This window comes from Colossoma macropomum, unplaced genomic scaffold (genome assembly GCF_904425465.1).
Source record: "Colossoma macropomum unplaced genomic scaffold, Colossoma_macropomum, whole genome shotgun sequence".
Classification (NCBI taxonomy): domain Eukaryota; kingdom Metazoa; phylum Chordata; class Actinopteri; order Characiformes; family Serrasalmidae; genus Colossoma; species Colossoma macropomum.
Window position 1 is genome coordinate 9,395,195 of NW_023494786.1, and position 21,905 is coordinate 9,417,099.

General features: G+C 40.4%; 1 protein-coding gene across 1 annotated transcript in view; it reads right to left on the reverse strand.

The window, feature by feature from the left end:
• Nucleotides 1-21,905, reverse strand: part of zgc:77784 (uncharacterized protein LOC402947 homolog) — a 48,511-nt gene that overhangs the window by 17,513 nt on the left and 9,093 nt on the right. Inside the window, exons 3-7 of the mRNA XM_036560426.1 lie at nucleotides 11,167-11,324; nucleotides 10,066-10,186; nucleotides 9,830-9,968; nucleotides 7,683-7,810; nucleotides 1,804-1,928 (exon numbers count right to left, since the gene is read on the reverse strand). Of these exons, the coding sequence (XP_036416319.1) occupies nucleotides 1,804-1,928; nucleotides 7,683-7,810; nucleotides 9,830-9,968; nucleotides 10,066-10,186; nucleotides 11,167-11,324 (671 nt within the window). The remainder of the gene's footprint in view (nucleotides 1-1,803; nucleotides 1,929-7,682; nucleotides 7,811-9,829; nucleotides 9,969-10,065; nucleotides 10,187-11,166; nucleotides 11,325-21,905) is intronic.

Sequence of the window (21,905 nt, forward strand, 5' to 3'; positions counted from 1 at the left end):
AGTTTTTTAAATCTACCAGAAATATATCAAAATCTCCTGAAATGTACCGTGATCTTTTTTCACACCTTCAAAGTTCAGTCTTAGAAGCTGGTTGCATTTTTTGCTTCTCACAATCCAAGTAATCCCAAAAACATTCAATGATGTTGAGGTTTGGTGATCAGCCCATTGTTCTCATAATGCCAGCAGCTTCTGTGCTTGATTTGCAAATGTTCTTTTATGTCTATTTCCTTTTCAAGCAAGAGTGGAGCTTCATTTTCTCTCTCAAATATGAAAGATTCAAGTACTGTTTATCTGAGGTGGCAGTTTTGGTGGTCGACCAGGTATTGCAGTGGTTCATAGGAGTCTTCCCTATATCTTTGAATAATTTTTTGAAGTACAGTTTTGGAAACTCCTATTTTTTTCATTTGTCTTTTACCCAATCTCCTCACAAATAACTCTTTAACAATGAATAACATTTACTTAATGGCCATTCTGACAGCACATTAAAGGAAGGGTGGTCTCTGACTTTTGCAAACTACTGTAGTTGCATCACTATATCTCTAATGGAACAGTAATAGAAGCACTGTTCTACAGCCAAACACAAATCAATATTTGAAAAATGTTCTGAGAAATGTGAGATAAATCTGAGAAATTCCTCACTTTTTGAGATGTGATTCCTATATGGTTCACCCAGTTTAGATGCAAATAGCCTCAAATGAAAGCTGATATTTTGCATTATATTCCCTTTCAAATCCTATGTGCTGGAACACAGAGCCATTAACATAAATTCCGATTCCTTTCAGACTGCTGTTTATATCTAGAATACACTTTTAAAATCCCCACTGATAGATTAACACCTACAGTGTTGAATTTACAGTGTTCACTGCAATCCAAACGAACCAAAATGAGTAAGAATGGGTATGTAACTGTGTATCTACAAGAAGTGAAAGATTCGAGCATGCACACATCTCTCTCAGCTGACTGCAAGATGATTGAAGCCAACGGCTGCTTATTTATTTGGACTCCTGTGAGAACAACACATCTTTCAGAGGGGAAGAGCACTGCATTACTTCCCCTAAGAGGCTCTCATTTTGGTCAGAAGTGGAAGGGTTAAAAAGCTTCAAATGAAGCACAGACAACATGAAAGTAGAGGACTTCTGATTGAATTCACTCAGTAGACCACATCCTAATTCACTGTCATTTTCTACCGCATCATTAGGACCGAATGGTCTTCATCGTCCTGCTACTGGGTCTGAAGTCTATTTATAGAATGCCAGCATGTTCCAACTCACTGCCAGGCAGTAGCATGTGCTTTTGTCTGCCTGAAGGAGGAGCTCTGACACCTGATGTTTCTCAAAACCACCTCCACTCCCCTTCTTTCACATATTCCTGGCTTGTCAGAGGAAGCGCCTTTCTCACCAACGCTCTTCCATTATGCCACTGAGAACACAGATCTGCCTCTTTATCTGTGTATCGAGCTCAAATGGGCCGGCGCTCTGATTCACCTCTTCAGTGCAATCAGCACGACGTGCCTAATCAGAGCGAGCAAGGGGGGAGAAAAATCCCTATTGAGAGGCTCCGGCTTGTTTTCAAGCGGCAAGGAACCTAATGAGTCACTGATCAGCACGGCGAGACACAAATGAAACAGATTTGCATCAAGAGCTTTGAATAATTAGGCTTCCATAACCCACACATAATACTTCATCAGCGAACGGTGTTGTGTTGTAACCAAATGATATTGAGCGCTAGCGTGAAGTGGCATATAAAAGCAAAACATGGCATGCCTTGCCGGGTTTAGCCTCTCAGTGGAAGCAGTACTCCTACCTGAGTCCCTTCTTTCTGCCAGAAGACTGCTGGAGGGGGGTTGCCCTGAGTGCCACAGTGGAAGGTGACAGTTCGGCCCTGAGCGGAAACCTGGTCGCGAGGCTGGACGGTGATTTGTGGGGACACTGTGAAAAAGGGGAGCAGAAAGGTCAGTGTTAGACATTTTGCTGGCACTTCACATAATATGTTTGCAAGTTAGTGGGGAGTTACAAAACTAATCTGAGAAATGAAATGGTTACAGATTATGTTTCTTCTCATGGCACAAACCAGCACAAACAAACCAGACCACTTTGATAAAACTTGCACATTGATGGGATAAAAATGATCTCCAAATAACTTCAGAATTAAAATAAAGTTTTTTTCACAGCATAAACAAGCACAAACACAACGTAAACAATTTGAGCTATTTCAGAGCAATTTGGATTTCCCAAAAATCATACCAGCACAAAAGATACATTTTACATCAAAAATCAGCACAAACGCAGCACAAACAGAAATATTTATTCGTTTTCTGATGGTATTTGAGGTGCCAAGTTCACAAAGGTCTCCAACCTATCCATCAACAGAATCTAAACACCATGCCATCATACTGAGCCAACATAATTTGGCATTTTTACAAGTTCTGAGTGATGATCTCTGATCTCATCAATCAGGTTATATATTCTGCTGCGCTGAGCTCCATCAGTGCTGTGATTTTCACATTAGTGTGAGAAGCTTGGGCTTAAAATCATATAGACTCTGCACTCATCTGGGATTAGAGGCATTAATTAGTTGGGACTAGGGGGTTAGATTCTACAGCTCTGGATAAATGAAGCACTAGTGTGTACTGGAGTAGTAGCGCTTACACACTGCAGTCAGAACATCTGTTCACAAGGCAGTCTTACCAATCGTGAGCTCTGCTGACAGCAGGAAGATTACAAGGCAGTGCATGTGAGGTGGTCACTGCCTTTTCTCGCTTTTTTCTACTAGGCTCTAGAGCCCATAGCAAGCAGTGAAAAATCCAGCCATTTCCCTTATGGCTTTTTAGAAGCCACCGAGCCGAGAGCTGTGTGGGCCTTTGTTTTGATAACCAGGCTTCTATCCTGCTGCTCAAGAAATTTCACAGCAGGCATATGAACACAGCAGACTAGGCTCCAGAGGGAGAGAGAGAGAGAGAGAGAGAGTGAGAAGGAAACAGGGAGAATGTGAGAGAAAGAAAAGGAGAAAGAATCTGACTCATCTTTTCACAGTCTTTTGGAGCAAACTAGAAAACTCCCACGCAACTAAGCACTCACACTGTGATGGCAACGAAGAAACTTAACTCCAAGAGAACAACGAGGGCCTGCAAAGTGACAGCAACACTGTTTATTGTTTGTCAAATTTCAGGTGCAGGAACGCAGAGACAAAACCACAAACTGGACATCAGCTTAAGGGACCGAAATAATGAGCTTTGGACAAACTCTTCCTCTGAAGGATGAAATATTGAGAGCCATGCCTCATTTCCCATTCTGTGTTTTATGCCGGATAAATTTTGGATGACCAAGAGAGTGGGGATGTCTTTGAGTCACTACTCAGTCATGGGAGCACTTCATCTGGCTTTGAACATTCTCTTCCAAACAGACAGTCGGCCAACTCTCATTTGATGAATGTGAAAACAGCAGATGTGTGGGTGGTCAATCTGTAATCTGGAGGACTTTAAGTCACTGATTCCAGGGCTTACCGTAGGGCTTGGCTGAGCAGAGGACACTTTAAAGATGATGAGAGAGATCCATCGGTCGAGAGGAGAAAAAAAACTCTACTCTTTCAATTGCCTGTGTGTCTCTGCTCTCTCTCTCTCTCTCTCTCTCTCTCCAACTCATTTGATGGTGGTTGAACGAATATTAGTGGACAAAACATTATGTAATTTTATACAGCCTATTCGCAGAGCTGAATCTCCACTGAAACCTATCCTCACTGAAATCTAATAAGAATAATGGCCTGCATTTTCCATTATAGTCATATCAAAGTAATGGCTTAAAAAGCCTTCCATACTCACATGCACAAATACACACACACACACTGGTATGTTTTTCTTACACCAGCAGTGTTGCATGTTGACAACAAACATGCAACAGCTCCTTACTGACTGAGGCAGCAAGAGCATGCAGTGAGGAGTCGACATCGCCTATTGCCTGATGCCTCTGGCCATTTCATTTTGGTCACAAAAAAATGCAGAGCCTGTGACCAGAGTGGCCACTTTCTTTGGAGTAGGCATGTACTGATATAAAACTATAATATAATATTATACATGAACATGCATGTAGTGTGTTGAATGTAATTTGGTGGTGGTGGTTATACACTGGTGATTTCTGTCTTGGAAAAAAAGACCCTGATGACACAGTTCTCATTTTTTTCTGGAATTATGTCTTAGTTTTCTCATACAATTTTTTTGGGGCCAGGTGGTAGACCCTCACACTGAGCATGAAACAATAGCACTACAACCACTACTGTTAGCTGTGAAGGTGGTCAGACCAATAACTAAACACACTAAAACACTTGTACAAACATTTAGAAGACAAAAGCACAGATCTTCAGTGATCCCAATAACAAACCCACAGGGCAAAATGATCAAAGCCTGATGAAGATGTAGGTGGGTCAGCAACAAGTGACAGGTTTTTGGTATTGAAGCTTCCTTGTTAACACTGTATATAATGTATAGTAGGGGCGTCACGATATGCACGTGTTAATATTTGTCGATATGGGGGTGGCGAGATAAAGTGTGCTGTAAATCGAACAGTCAGATTTCATGCTATAAAATATGTGACAATGGGAATGGCCTCTATAGTTCTTTTTAACATAATCCATGATATTCCCAAAAGTGATAACCACAAATGTAAAAAACTACACTGTGCAGCTCTCACGACTGGAAACTGGTTGTACGGTTGATTAGTCAAGCTGTTTGAAATGGCAAGATGTCTCAGTCGAGTACAATGATGATGGACAAAGAGTGGTGGATCGAGCGTTGACAGAGTGCCAACATTGCTTAATGCAAGAATCAGGCTTCAGCCTTGTTGAAACTAATAAATCTCAATTTGGTTGTGGAGTTCATCTCTATTTGGTTGTAGAGTGGCCCTCTAAACGTTTGTGGTTTGTTTGCTGGGAGTGATAGAGCCATGTTAAAAAATCCTGCTTACTTCAGCCAGAAAATAAGAGCTACACTTCAAATAGATACACAAGATTATAAAATAATTTGTAATGCTCAGTTGGTTCAATACTTAGATGTAGTTTTTTAGTTTGTTTTTTTTTACTTTTACAGAGATAATGAACTTTTGTTTATCTCAATCTTTCTCTTCTAAGAAAATGACTTGTGCCAGTTATCCCACTGTAGGGCCATTTACTGCTCACTGTTGTTCCTGTGACAGCTGGGATAGGCTCCAGCACCCCACCGCGACCCAGAAAGATAAGCGGTTTAGATGATGCGTGTGTGTGTGTGTGTGTGTGTGTGTGTGTGTTGTTCCTGTTGCTTTCAGGCCGCCCTGCTGGCTTCTCTTACCCTACTTCTCATAAGCCTTAGACAAATTGGGCCTGTCCAGGAAGTTTAGTTGATTCAAAAATTTTCCACTTGCAAATAATCAAACCAATCACACTGATAGTGACTGTTTTGTTCTCCATGGTTGCTATGGCTCTGTAGCTTTTTCCATTCGAGTGTTGTTTAATGGAAAGAAGCTCCTTCACCTTCACCATGAATGCTACCTGTTGTGTGAAATCTTCCCAAATAATGGCAACGTCGTCTATAATAAAAAAAAATTTTTGCAGCATTAATATGTAGAACTAGACTTATCTTCATGTAACCTAAGTGTTCATGTAACTTCAAATAAGTCTGACCTTTTTCCCTATAAATTTCTTTTTTTCTTAACATGTCTTTGTTTATGCTATCGAATACATACTTTTTTAGTCATATTTTTAAGTACAAAGTCAGGAGACATCATGCCTATAAATCTGAAGTGGATATATGCTGGTTTGGTGGCCCTAGTGGCCAATGCACATTTACATGTCCAATTAACCCTGTGTATGTGTGTGTGTGTGTGTGAGTGGGTTTGTGAAAGAAAGTGCGTGTGAGTAGGATGGAATGGATGAGATGACAAAATCAAAGCAAAGGAAACAGAAAACTAGACATTCTGGAAAGACCATAAGGCAGAAGACGTGAGAGAGAGACAAAGAGAGAGAGAGAGAGAAGAACTGCTAGGTTTCATCTTAATTCAGACCGGCAAAATAACTGGAGGATGAATTAAATCAGGACTGCTCCAGCTGCCTCCTCTGGCTGTGCTGGTTAGATTCCAGCTAACACAGTCAATTAACTAAACACACACACATACAAACACACACACTTATATTCCATTACCACTGCCTCTGTATTCTATCAGTCATCTAAATCGCACTGTTGCTCGAACAGCTGCCATATGCAGTAATCCATATGTTTTACCACAAGTTGGATGTAGTGTGTGAGGCAGACAGAAAGAAAGGCTGATAATCGCGCTCCTTCCGTCTCAGTTCACGCAGATAGCACTGATGGTGTCTGACAGGCTCAAAGAGCCGTGATCAGATCAGCTTAATGGAAATGAAAGATGAGCATATGCATGAACCCATGAATACCAACTTCTGATTCATATTTTATGGGCGCTGGAGTGTGTGTGTGATGTGCAGCCTTGTGAAATGTGTGTGCGTGTTTGTATATATGCTTTTGTGTTTACAGCACTGTGCAAAAGTCAGAGACCAACCTTCAATTAATTTCTAATCAAAACAGTACAACTGAACTAATTTTAGGATCAGACATAAAGTAATCATGTTGCATAAAGAAGGAGAAAGTCAAAGTGAGTACTGAAAAACTAGGACTGTCCCAAATGCCATTTTTTGGGCTCCAGAGCTTCGGCAGTAATCAACAGCGAATATTCAAGGCGGGGCGGGCTGGGGCAGTTGTACGTGTGGGAGGCTGAGAAAGCTGATCAGAAAATCCACGTCTGACGCTCATGTTGAAAGCATATTTGCGGTTTCATCCACTGTTGAATCCGAATGTCCAGGCTAGCTGTTTTCCTCGCAGAGCGCTGCGGCACTCACAGCATGCCTTTGCTCCATCTACCAAACCCGCTAGCCTCTTTTAGTGGTGGGCTAGGGGGTAAAAGCACAGCGCATAGGTTAACTAGTCCTTCAAGGAGGTGGTCTAACTCAAGGTACAAAAGGCATTAGCAGCATTTGCGTGATGTTTACTGCTTTGAGTGAGCAGGATAACAGGCGTCCGAGCTGAGATGGCACATATTTCCACATTTTAACAGTGCAATAAAAAGTATCAACATAGTACAAGAAAGCGCTGAGAAAATGTATTGTGGCGTCGCCATGCTGTATTGTAAGTATTTTTAAAAAAGAGGAAATGTTAATGCATGGCTGCTTTAGGTTTATTTGTACAAGTTTTTGTTTATGTTGAAAAGTGTGAATTTGGGTGGAGAGGTGGGTTTTCCGGAGTAGAGCAGATAGCTCTGAAAAGTGTGATCGTAACTTCAAGTCGTCCAAGTTTCTCCCAAGAACCTCGAACGTAACCGTATTTTGCAGTTCACCTTTACTGATAGCCTACATTTAAAAAAAAAAAAGAATATCTGAGTCCTAAAATTTAAAACCGAATACCTACCCAATGATCGAATATCCGAATGATCGATTGGATTGTGAGAAGCAGAAAATGTAACCAACTTCTTGGACTGAACTTTGGAGGTGTGGAAAAATATTTAAATTTTTTTGTACTTGTACTTTTACTTAATGGCCATTTTGACCGGAAATTAAATAAATAAAAGGGTGGTCTCTGACTTTTGCACAGTACTGTGCATGTGTGGTCTTAATGTTAGCGTTTTCAAGTGTGTAAGCATGTGTCTTACCATGAACCTGCAGCATGGCTGATGCCTCAGTTTTCCCCACGCTGTTTTCTGTCATACAAGTGTATGTCCCCTCGTCCTCCTCTCGCACCTTCAGCAAACGGAGGCTGTTGTCACTGTGGATCTCAAATCTAAAGACAAGAAAAACAAGCACACAGCTTTGTGATGAGAGCAGAATTCAGGAAACTCCCTCATCCACTCTTCACCTCTGACACCACTCTATCCTACTCCAAACCGTTATGTTTTACCACAGTAAGACTTTTTCTGTTTCGCAGCCTTATGGTTCGGCAACATCTGTGTTTAGCATACATGATCTGTTCCAACAGGCTGACAACAATAGCACAATTATAAGAAATAAGATTGGAATATCATATTAGGACACAAGGGTTACATAATGCTAAGTGTTCCCAATTAGTCAGGAAAAAAAGAAATAACCTTAATTATCTCATACTGTAAATAATACATATATTTAATACATGTGGCAGCAACTTGACACATACAAGTGATTGTTTTGCTGCTTGAAATTTACTTTCCCATGAAAAACAAACCACGCTATTCTTATGAAATTATGCAAGTTTATAACATTCTCATCAACACCTAAATCTTTCCATTGTTTTAAGAGCTTAAAGGCGTAGGCGGTGAGAAAGCTCTCCAAACCACACAGAAGTGTGATTACAATCACAATAGGGCTGTTTATCTGTTTTATTTTTATTGCATTTTTACAAATTTGTTGAGACCCTGGCCTGGGGGAGGAATGTCTAAAAAGCTACTTCATAAACAGCAAGGAGGGCTATAGTGCTAAGTCTTGTATGTAGTGATTCCAGTAGATTTGTTGTGAACTTTCTGCTTTTTGAACATAAAATAGAGCCTGAAATATTTGTCCAAACACAACGTGACCTTGTGTTGTGGTTTTGGCAGGTTTGAACATTTCAAAAAATGTGTTGTGTTTGGGTCAGGCTCATTCAGATTTCTCATAGCCTGTCTTCCACTTTAACCAGATTTTGGATTGCATTTACTCCTGCTTTAGTTAAAATGGTATTTAAACTTTAATTGGGATAACTGATAATTAGGCTATTCATTTTCACTTACTTTACTTCTTTATCAATTATTTGATGACATAACAGGTGTCATTAAAATTATTACTTTTTTTCAATTAAATTTTTCTCTGGTTGGTGGTGGTCACAATTCAGTTGGGTGTGGACAGAATTGTCTTTTAACTCAGGCTTCATTCTAACTCATGTTCCATGAGCACAGCTGATTTATCAACCTGTGTGCAGAATCCCCTTTTGCGAGTGAACATGAGTGGCAGGTTTTAGCCCACCTGATTTAATTAATTTTCAATTTTATGGAGTGACATTGTTGAGGTACAAGAATAGGGGCAATGACAACCTGGAGCAATATACATGTACAGCCTCCATGAAGCTGGGTAAAATGTGCATTTTTTTTTACACCAAGAAGAAGGAGGTGCATTTGCTGTGAAAATAGCCGCAGCACAAAAGATATACGAGAAGAGAGGAAGAACAACAAAGTATATTTCATCAGAGAACTGTTCTCAGATGTATTATTAAAAGCAAGCTTATGTTTTTGTCTCTTCAGATTTTGACATGTTATTTTTTAGTTCATCTACAGATAATCTGGTAGCCACATTTATTGATTCACCTCCTAAGTCAAAACTTAAAATTTGTCTAGATAGAACTTATCTGTCGGCTTTCCTCCATGTCTGCAACTGGCGAAAAGCTCTGAGTGGATCTGACTCAGAAAACTAGAACCATTTTTTTTTTTTGTGCACATTCCTTAGTAAATACGGCTCATAGTGACATGGGTTGGGCCAGGTAATACGAAGACAAATTGTTCTCAAAACCCCACTGGGGCATTATGTAATCACAGACTTGCTGACATGGTTTCTGACACTGTATGACAATCTGTCGTACAGACAGGACAAAAAGGGACAAACAGAGAAAAGAAAAATTTAGGCTAAAAGATGGCTGCTACTACAATTTTTGGCTGTGCCGTGTACTTTTTGTACACTGTCCATTTTTATGGATAAAAGTGTGCCATAAGTGTCAGAAACCACATAGGATATGTGGTTTAGGCATGCAATTTGCACAATTCAGGTGCTATAAGATGGTCATAGCAAGTTTGGGTCTGACCTGCCACGTGGCAACTCTCCCTCCTCCCGACGCCAGCGGACCGTGGGAGCCGGATCTCCATGCACCTCACACAGGAACTCCACTGTCTCCTCTGCCAGCGCAATCTGATTCACCGGCCTGCGGATGAACACTGGCCTCTCTGCTCACACATACATACAGCACAGAAGTCACACATTGACCATCACTTTCACATCACTTAGCATGGGCTGGGTGAACACAGCTGGTGAAAGACTCACCAAACACCACAAGCTCAGCTGGATCGCTGTCCCTTTCGCCCACCATGTTGGAGCCCACACATACGTACATGCCTGCGTCACTCTTCCGAGTGTGAGAGATTATCAGCTTGCCACCCTGCATCTATGACAACAAAAGTGAGATCACAACTTCTGCTGCTTGCTCATAGCAACTACCTTTTGTTCCAGTGCAGTGGTAACTAACCATGTTCCTGCCAGCATGGCTTGCCTCTAAGGCCTTTATGATTACTCAATTATATTTAATTACTCAAATGAAAAGTCATTGATAATTTACCTTCTCAACAAAACAGCAACAATTAGTTAGCAATTTGCATGACAATAGTACTTATTTTACATTCTTCTACTGATCTCTGGTTGCAGCAAGAAAAAGAGCTTCATGGATACATTTCTATGCATTTATTGCCAAATTGTGTTTTTATATTTATTAATGAAGTTTTTTAAGGACTTCCTAGTTCCTTTTTCAGGCTGAATATTTTTGGAACCTCTAAACAGTGACATATATATATATATATATATATAGTTTGTCACTGGTGACTACAGTCCATTTTTACTGTTTGACCTTGTCTACAAACTCTGTTTACTCAATGAAGTGTCATTATGTTACTAATGTAATAAATAGTGACAGCCCTTATAAATCACATCTGCTCCAACTAATGACTGTCTTCAGACGTCACTGATCAGCTAGATCAGATGTATGAGTCCTAGGTTAGAGGTAAAACCTAGAAGAAGGCAGATCTACAAAAGATTTGGTGACCACAGCTCAACACAGTGAGAATGTTTAGAGAGAAACTGAGACTCAGTAAAGATTTTCACTTTGCTAGTAATTTGGTTGCTGATTTGGCAGCAGGTTTTGACAAGTGAAGACAACACCTATCTATTGACCTCTACACCAGTAAGGTTCAAATCATGGCGTAAGTGTTTCTTAAAGATGCTGATGCATCCTCTGAGCTAATCCTGAGTGCATCAAGTGGCAGAAGATGATGTCATGATTGCTCAGTAGTCATGCTCTAATCAGCACTGGGCAATCATCGCTGCCCATCTCCCTCATCGCAGGATGTGGTTAGTGGACCACTGGCAACTCACAGAGATCCTCCCGTCTTTGTCACTGACGCGGACATTGTTCCTCTTCCAGGAGATGCTAGGCTCTGGGTGGCCACGTGGGGGAATGCACTCCAGCACGGCCGCTTCACCCACAGCCACCACCACATCGTTAGGGGCCTGGCGGAAGTCATCCCTGAGAGCTGAGGCAGAGAGAGAGGGCATGATGAAGATAGATCGAGATTTCTTTTAAAATTCTGTTTATAGTGTATAATGCACTAAAATGAGTTTTCACTGTTTCCCACAGGTCCGAAACAAACCTTGGGTGAGCACCACGTGGGGGTGGGGGATGTTATTTGAATATATGGATATCTGAATTTAACATTATTATAATGATAAACTCGGATAAACAAAGACTTTTCTTACCCTTTCAAATGTTACTCTATGGAACACTATTCCCACATACTTTGGTCTACAGGCGTGATCTTGGTCTCATTTGAAAGGTAACTCTCAGGTTTTTTTCCCAACCATCACAATAATCATATGAATTACTGACACAGAGTACCAGAGGGAAGAATGGAGGAGTTTATTTCCACCTGGCTCAGAGATCTCTTAACTGATCTCTGACTCTTCTTGTGTTATCAATACAACAGGTTTTGGATTATGATGTCTCTGTTGATAGCGGCAAGGCTTTGAAGGTAACGACCTACAGATTTGCTAGTGTTTGCTCATTCGGTGCTCAAGTTGCAAGTGAGACGATCGTTACTGCTGTGAATAACGGATCATAAAATGGTTTGAGGCAATCTGATCCTTCCTGAGATTTTAAGCTTACTAATGGTATACTGCATCACCGTATCACTGGACAATTTGATGCATAAAAATGATGTATAAAAAGCTTGAAGTGAGCACATTGACAGAAGTGTGCCGGTATCAGTACAGAGATCTAGAAAAAGTGAAGTGAAGGTTTAGGTCATGGAGATGATCTCAAGGAAAAACAGTGATGTTTCACATCAATGACACTATGTGTTATGTTTTTTATTCTAACATGTTTTCTCATTTAAGTTTGTTCCTCTGGACAAAATGGAACATGGACATTGTTAAAATCGGAAAAAATATACTTAAAACGGTCATCAGTTTACTTGGGGGGGGGTGGTTACACTATGAGCGTGAAACACTGAAGTTACAGGGGACAAATAAGTTACAAATTAGTTAGTTTTGTTTTTCAAAAATTTGTCACTTTTATCACCCAACCTGACCTAACACTGTCCTCCTTCACCCAGCCCTACACACCCATACCCATTCTGCCAAAAAGCAAAAGCAGGTATTAATACATGAATAAATAAAAAAGTAAAATAGTAAATCAAATAAAATAACAAATAACTGAATTATTTGCAGTGTTAGATACACTCACTGGCTAAGAAAAGGAAGCAAAAGATTCTTAAAGATTGTTTGCAATCTCAAAGCATTTAATGCCAGAGAAGAAGGGAGTGTGGAAGCAGTCAAGAATATGTCCTTTTAGACTGAAAGAGAAGAAGGATCTAGCATTTTAAAATTCTTTTCTTGTAATGTACATTCACATATCTTTATGGATAGAAATGAGAGCTTTATCAATAGGATATGTCAAAGGGGTTAAGTAATGTCTGCAATTCACCTCCTATGGCCTCACGCTGCAGCTCCAGCTTCCTGCTCCTCTCTGCCTTTGCCCCCAGAGCTTATCAATAATAAACTCTTTTCATAACAATGCACTCACTTTTAAAACACTTGAATAGTTCACTGGGTGAAGCATGATATAACAAAGTTTCTTCTGCAACATAACATGGCACAGTCCTGCAGGGGAATAAAAGGAAGTAAATGGAAGTCGCTGTCTAGGAGATGATCATGAATGAGGTAGTAAACAATGTCAACAGCATGTAATCGACTGTGTCCTCTTGTCTTGTCCAAATCCATCTTTCTGGGAATGCAGAATAAACCTATGCTATCACTGTAGTTCAACTAGGCAAAGACAGTTCATCTCAGATGGAAGACAGATAACTACCACGCCCTCTGCACCATGGCTGGGGCCTAAGGGGGCACTTTGACTTTCTTCACATCAAACAATAAAAATCCCTCTAGAGCTGAAACTCCCGAACACCTCGGAATGTTTCATATACTGCCAATCGTCTCCTCTGCACCGCTAATAGGCCATAAACAATTCACACCCGTCAGAACAGAATAATCAGACCAACAGCCATATTGTCTGCCCTGTGTTTGCATTACATAACCATATTCATTATCAATGGAGCATGATAAGGCTTAATGTGATCATTTAGTGTTTGCAAATGAAAATGGAATGGAAATTGAATTGGGCCTTAATTGGTGAAACTAAATCTATTTAAATTAATTCTTAATTACAGTACAACTTTAGCAAGTTCAACAGCTAGAGCCAAGACTTGCTCTGCTGTATTACTATTCTATATTCCCCAAACAGATCTTCCATCAACACAAACAATTCTTGTTTTTATTTTCAACAATAAACATTTAGTAAAACTCAAAATTCTGGGGGATGCACCGAGAGCTTTGGATGTCCAATCTGCCAGTTCAAGGTATAATAATATTATTCGAAGCATGAATTTTCAAATCTGTCCGACAGGGACAAATGGTGGGGGCTATCTCTAAGCAGTTTGTGTCTCAGATTGCACGGCAGCATTTAAAGTGGTCATCTGCCAGTCTGTGGACTGAGAACCCCCTCACCACACACACACACACACACACTCTGTCATACACCACATGCAATCTGTCACGCTACTTCTCACTTAACCTTGCTTTTTCCACATTCCCTTATCTGAACATTTTATCAGACAAATTAACTTCTCCAATTCACCAAATATATTCAAAGAGGTCAAACAAAGAAATGTGTCATTTCAAGAAAGGTGTCGTTTCAGTTCAATTATTAGACTAAAGCAGACTGTGGAAATATAGATATCAGTAAGAAATATTAAAAATCTCATTTCCCTTAACGTTTGAATAAGTAACCCCACTCACTATCTACCAGAAACAGTGAAAAACAGTACAAAACTAAAAATGTAAGTAAAAAGTAAAAAATAGAACGTGAAGATGGGCTAACTATGACACGAGGAAGCATCTTCTCTTTGCTATAGCCGTAAGGACAGACAGATAATGTGACCAACAGAGTATAACATTTATTCAATTGTGCGTTTGTGCCTGTGGCTGCATAAGGCACTGACTCCCTTGTGGTTGGCGGTCACTGCTGACTGAGTGGCCATTCTGTCCCTCCGGCCATTCTCCATGACCATGCACTCACAAAGCAAAAGAAGTCTGTTGTGTGTATGTGTGTGAGCTGCGCAGATGTTTTAAAAGGAGCTTGGTGAGCTGATGTCCCCACGGGCTCGGAGGAGGGGGAGCAGAGGGGTGGGTCAGGAACGAATGCATCTGTCCCACCCAGAGACCCCTCCTTGCAAGGACCCATCTAGACTCTGAGAGGAAGAGTGGGTCACACTCTTAATGCATAAACTGAGTGTAGCGCCTGACTGACTGTAGAGTGGCTGTGTGGTCAGAGGCTCAGATGGTGCAGATTGTTAAAGCTTTATGAAACAGAGGAAGATGACTTGACAGTTTCTTTTGTTTTTTTCAACTGTGCAGCTCTGGATGTGATAGTGAACTACAATAACTTAAGTTAACATGATTTGGCTTCCTCCATAACATGACATATTTCTGAGGGAAATATAGTATAAGGGAAGGTCTCTGAGCTACAGTGCTGCGCAAAAGTCGGAGACCCCCCTACATTTATTAAATTTCCTGTGAAAATGGCCATTAAGTACAAGGTATTTATTTTTAAGAGATATTTATGAGGACGTTAGATATAGCATAATCCACTAGCACAAGAAAGGGGAAAGTCAAAGGCAATTCAGCAAACAAACAGGAATTTCCAAAACTGGAGTTCAAAAGGTACAGAGAAAATAGAACTGTGCAAAATCTGGTAGACCATCAAAACAAAGAAGCTGCTGGTGTTCTCAGAACAATGGAATGGCCAGACCTCAACATCACTGAATTTGTTTGGGGTTAATTGGATTGTGAGAAGCAAAACATGCAACGAATGTCTAAGACTAAAGGTGTGGAAAATATCTTTGCAGATTTCTTTGAAAAACTAAAAGCAAGTCTTCCAAAAAGAATAGACATTGTATTATAGGTAAAATGGTGGACTTTTGCACTGGAGTACTGGAGTGAAGAGGTTTTTTCTCAATAATGGAGAAAAACATGATACTCTTAGTTAATTTTATTTTTCTCTGCCTGCATGGCCTTAGTGACATAGCCAAAAATCAGAAGACATTTAGAGATCATTTTCAATGACATACAAGTCCTGCTTAAGAGGTTTTCAGTTTAATATGTGTTCACTAAATGATTTAATGTGAAGTCTCAAGAGACAGACTCCCTACTAGTCCCTTCATACTAGTATTTGTATTTCCTCTACAGAAGTAGGTGGGGCTCACTTCAGATATGAAGCAAATCTATTTAGCATAAATATCTTGCAGAGGGAAGGGGGCTTCCAACTTTTAATCTCACCCAACATCCAAAAAGCACATACACTCTAGAATAATTAGTATTTGTAATACGGTTGCATTCTATTCTTACTAATGTTAGAATTCTTTTAAAGATAATTCTCTTTCCACAGGTAAGTAGCTACAAATCTTATTACACACTTCAAAATAATTAATTCATAATCAAAACTGGTAACATTATTCCTGTATATGTATGTACATGTACATAGTGATGTGGAGACGGCCCTTTTACACTGATTGACTAGCCATACAGTTCCAAATTCTCAACTGACCACCGGTATGCACAAACACAAAATGCCCTCTGTTCTATGCATATATATGCGTACACTTCTGTCACTCTCTTTTCCCTGCTCTAACGCAGTCGCCAATCGCCCTCCTGAATTAAATATAATTCGCATGAGTCCCGTGAACAAGCAAGGACAAGGACAGGCTGTTTCAAAACAGCCCCCTAGCACGATGCATTTTTCAGGAGACAGGAGCCATGAGTAATTCATGAGTTCTGGTTAAGAAAGAGAAAGGAAGGGGGAAATAGTGTCACTGTTTACCTCCAGTCGGCCAGCCTACAAGGCCTGTGGCAATACCGCAAGCCTAGTTAAGGGGAAGAGCTATACTCGCTCGACCCTGTCACTGCTCCTGCCTCTTGGCACTGGGCCAGGATAGACCATACGAGACGATGGTTCCTCTTCTCAGTTCCCCTGTCCTCTCTTCTTCTCCTCCTCCTCAGGAGCCAAAGTGGAGAGAGAGGCAGAGAGCGAAGCTCCAAGATTATTTTTAGCCATCCGGGGAAACGACACGCGCACAGAGCCTCATTAGCCAATGCTGAAAGCCCGGCAAGGTCACATGACCGGGCAGCATGTGGGCCACGCTTGGATTTCTCATGGTCGTCCAATTATTCATAAGTGTAACACGAAACTGCTCCTATACATGCCAGCCATAAGCAATTCTCAGCTTCAGCAGGGCTTTGGCACACTGATCATATCCGATCAGGCATCCAAAGACTGCTCAGATTGAAAGCAGATTTTGGTATTTAAAACCAGCATTGGTGATTGAAGGTGATGCCCTAAACTAAATGTGTAGCCTAGGAACGAATGGCCATTTCTGTGGATGAATCACACACAGGTTGATCTTATTTCAAAAGGCCAGAGGCTCTTTCTTCTCTGCCCCCTATAGGGATCATGGAGGAATGCTAAATGACAAGCCTGTTGGGCAGTACATTATTAATGTGCCACTGCCGAATTATGATGTGCTCCTGCTCCTTACATTACATTTGTTGGTTTATTTACTACACCACATTGTAGGAGCATGAAAGGTCAAACTTGCTCGCTCAGTATTTTTGAAAGGACACTGCACACATTTTCACCTTTTATGAATTAGTGTGTTTTAGCAAGAGGCCATGAGTAAGCATGTGTGAGTACGAACGTGTTGAGGGGGCTGAGAACATGTATATAAATGTAACGTGTAGTATCTACACACCTACACTAGTGGCTTGCTGGCCATCAGATAAAGTTGCAACTATATGCAGAATGGGATCCTGTAATTTCTTGGCCAAAGACGAAACTCAGTATGCAGTATGTGGCCTGATACTGGGCCAGCAAGCTGAATCAGAGGTTCTGCTGGCAGGCTGGAGATATCACAGAGTGCGGATGTTGTTCATTTTGATGGCTAAAAATCTGCATAAATAAATCCACTCCAGACCACCCAGAGGTGGGCTAATCCGACATAATGCTGTCGCCCACCCTCAGTCTCGGCTAATGGAGCCCTGACCTCCAGGGAGAGGGGACTAGGTTAATCTCCACATTGTCTGTGTTTACAAACGGTCAGCCAGATCCCAGCCAGGAAGGTATGCTGGCTGTAATGTAGTAGAAGAAGCAGAAGAATATGGAAATATCTTATTTAGAAGAGATATCTTCTTGGATCTCTACTTTCCTACAAACTTCACTTTAGACTTATAGTTGACTCAGGTTATCAGAATGTTCTGAAGATGCTAATTAGCATCTGATGTATTACTCAGTTCTTCAGAAGAATGGCTGTTTACCACTGTTTTATGCTATCCTTTTGCATCTATATTTTCTACACCCTTTTAGACATCAGCCGATTGAGAAAACTCAACAAATGTACAAGTGTACATGTTGTACATGTACACTTGTACATTTCTGGACAAACATTTTGAACAAGTTCTAAATTGAGTGCACATCGAGGACACAAAGAAAATATAAATGCCTCCAAAACAGACTTCTGTTATGGTGTGCATGCATGCAGGACACCCCTGCAACAGTCACCCCTGAAAGGGTTTAGATGGGAAGGTGCAGGGAGAGCCGTATTACCGCTGCCTTCAAAGCGTCATTACTTCATAATCCCACACCAAGTGAAAGAGGGACAGCTGGCTCAAAAGCCTTTTAAGCAAGTTTCATTTTTTTTTATTTGTCCTACTTTATCTTAATCCTGGCTCAGGGAGTGCTGCCGTTTTGCTCCCCCAGACAGACTGTTACATTCATAGCTTTGAAACAGATACAGGTTTTTCTTACACACAAAAGCCAGCAGACAAACATTGCTATTTTGGGAGAACTAAGTGCAGTATATTGGACCCTGTCAAAATGATAGAGAGCTCAACAAGTAGCCTTCAGCTTTTGCTGGTATTCCCACAACCAGAGGAAAAGTGTACTCTTCTACAGTGAAAAACATGATTATGTATCTGTTCTTCGACAGGCATGCTCTACATGGATAAACATGTATGCTTCAATATAACATGGCCTAGATTTGCATGGCTTAATGTATTACAGTAAGAACAAGATGATGCCGAAAATCCATTTCTACAAAGAACAACATGAAGCATATTATAAATATAATAAATTGTGATCAACCCCTTGCTCTCTGTGGAGTAAGAGGGTGCGAAATAAACTCGTTTGGGCTGTATGATCAACATATGGTACTTCGCTATTTCTCTGCTATTACCTCGTTGTGTAACCCACCTAAAAAGTTCAAACATGACCCAGTTACATAATACTTATCTATAGCCCTAATGATCATACGGGTCCTGAGATCCACTTGGCAGACACCACGGAGCCTCATAACATATTGAGGTTATTAGGTGAGTGATCACTTCCACAAAGGCTTCTTAATATTTCATGCTCTTTGGAAACAGTAAAACAAATAGCTCAAGATGAGAAAATTATGATAGACAAGGCATGGAATTACGTACCCTGCTTTGTTTCCATAATGCCGGAGGAGCTTAAAAATCTGCCTGAAAAACAGTGCAGATTTATCGCACTGAATATTGCTCACTTATCAAAGCCTGATGCTTAATGCCTCCATGTAAGGCAGCATAATTTTCCCCCAACACAATCTTCCTGCTGCTGTAATCTAAGCTGCAGGATCCACAGACTCACAGATGTAAACAGAGGGGCATAGGAGGATAGGAGGTAAGGGGGGCTGCAAGCCCACATTCTCTTATTCCTCCACCTGTTGTCTTCCACAGAAGCTCCTGCTCTCAAAGCGCACCCACCCAAAACCCAGGCAGCAGGCCTACTGGCCTCGGTCCAGCTCTAATTAGCACATGAATCACGGCTAACAGAGATGAGACAGGCAGCAGTGCTCCTGGTTCCCTTGTTATGACCTCACCTCATGATTTCATCATCCGCAAGGACAAGCACTCATTCCCTAAGTGCAGTACAGTGGGTCTTGATAACATAGCATACTGCCCATTAAGTGGCAGGTATGCATGCTGTATGCGGTGTAAAGGTTAAATACGAGACAGACTACTATTTAATTTGTCTTTAAGTGTCGAATATAAATAATTAATCATTCTTACACGCTTTGTTAAATAGACATACTATAAGCTTTTTGCAGTAGTTAACGTAAGTCGTATGATCTACCATACAGCTTCACTGAGCAAATTTTATGCTCGAATAAATGGAGGAGAAGTCATTTACTTACTGAATTGATGCACAGATTGCAATTCTTGCCTCAATCAATCCTCAGAATCAATTTGTGCAAATGCAGCCTTTTAACCATCATCAACTCACTCTGACATCATGGTTAAAAATAATGCTTGGAAATACAGAGATACATTAAATTGGATTTGGTTTAAAAATAATCATGGTTTAAAAATAATGTTTTGAAATACAAATCTACACAAAATTGGATTTGGGTTTCAGTTCATAGAGTGTCTTATATATAAGTACTCGTATATGATCCTTAAAAGTGACCTAAAATGAATGAGTCTCAGTGGGGCCTCTTCTATCTGGGAAGTTAATTTGAGGAGCTATTGTTTAAAGCTTTGTGTCCTCTGGGAAGGCCTTAGAGCATAAGAAGTAAAGGACTCTCGTATACAAGGCTATTTTCCAATAATGGCCACCCAAGATAGAACTCAAAATCCTCTGGATGGAGACATTTCGACTGAGCAACTAAAACCCATGACCTTTCACAACTTAATAATTTGACACTGCAGGTTCGTGCATTAAGTCGCGGAGCTTATAGGATAAGTACACCGAAGAATGTTGATTGGAACTCGGCTTTGGGGAGGGTTTAGCAGACTTGCTAAAACAGCCCATTTGCAGTAGATACATATGAACAAATGTACGCATGACCTTGATCCTGTGACCCAAGAGAGTAAAACGCCTTACTGCTCGCTTGCAGCTTCTGATGTCACTTTAAATATCACTTTGATGTGACCTCCTAATGAGGTCAGGCAGCCACGAGCTACGCCGGTGACTAAAGCTGAGGAAAAGGGGGAAGCCAGCCATGCAGAAGATGGGCTCATGCTAAATTGCTGTTTTGTGTTTTTAATGAGGACACTTTGCCACTCTAATCTGTTATGCTTCCTTCCTAATCAACAAATTTGTTAATCCGGTTTCTTCTGGCAGCGGAGCTGCGGCTCTGCTGCCCTGTGCCATATTCATGGGATTACGACAACAGGCAGAGACAGGGCCAAGGACCCACCACAAAAGTATCTACAAAAAATAAGAGAAGCTCACAACACAGTAATAAAATGGGAGGGTGTGACATCGAGTAGTTAGAATGTACTTTTCATCTATTTCAGTGGCTACTCTATGAAAGTCCTGTGAGAAAGGCTGGGCGGTATACCCTTTCTTTAATTTTTTTAAAGATAGATATTTATGTCTACAGTGCTGACAGAGGAGGGAGTACTCAAGCCACTGCTCCAGCGTTGCATACTCTCTGGAAGTAAATGCATTTAAACTTGCATTGATTTTTATCCATTTCTAAAGGCCTCTTATATGCATCAGAAACTACGGTATCACTGGTTTTCTGCAGAACACAATATCTGATCTTTTGTAATTTCCTTTTGGAAAGTATTTGTTTTATTCTATTTCTATCATTACAATAATGTCTCTATGCTACATTAGTATCAAGCTAACTTTAGCTTCTCAACACTAGACTTAACGCTACCTCTGGAAGCTCTACATAAACGAGGACTTTTGAAGCTGGTAAGACATATATGTAACATATTATTTACTTTGTTTTTCAGCTAATCTTTCTGACAACATTTCACCTTAAAGCCTCACATATACACACGGAAGGAGCCTTTCAGCCTGTTGTTTATGTGAGCTATCTGCCAGCTAAGACACAATTAAACTAAATCATATCGTTACACAGGGCATGTTTAGTATGGTTTCTAACATTATACTTTACATAAACGCAGGGCTGTACCCGGGATCAGAATTTTCGTGCAGCCCAAATTGCATAAATGTGACCTACTTCACATGGGGCATAAACTCCAAGTGCTAATTTCTGATCTCCTTTTTGCTTTTCACCATATTACTCCCTTTTTACATATAAAATATACGTTATGTATCTTTTTCATTTGCTGTCCCTTTTTAATTTAGTTAATAATTATTTAACTGTTTATTTACCAATTTATTTTTAGCTGAATGAACTCCATATTTAATTGTTAGTTTTACTTTGCTTTTGTTATGGTAAATCTTATTTAAACAGAATTACACAGGACTCCTATTGTGATAGCACTGCCATTCCTGCTAGAACAAGGTTAAGTTATCCACTAACACTACCTGACAAATGTAGATCTACATACTGATTTAGCTAGAAATGGAGAGCGTAATTTAACCAACAAAATTTGGGGGTTGTATTTTACAAAAGTAAATTGTTGCCCTTGAAAACACTCACATTTACATCCTATATTCTCGCAGTAGTGATGAGCAGAATCAAGGGTGGAAGTGTGAAACACTGAAGAATTTGAAGTATCCATCCTCT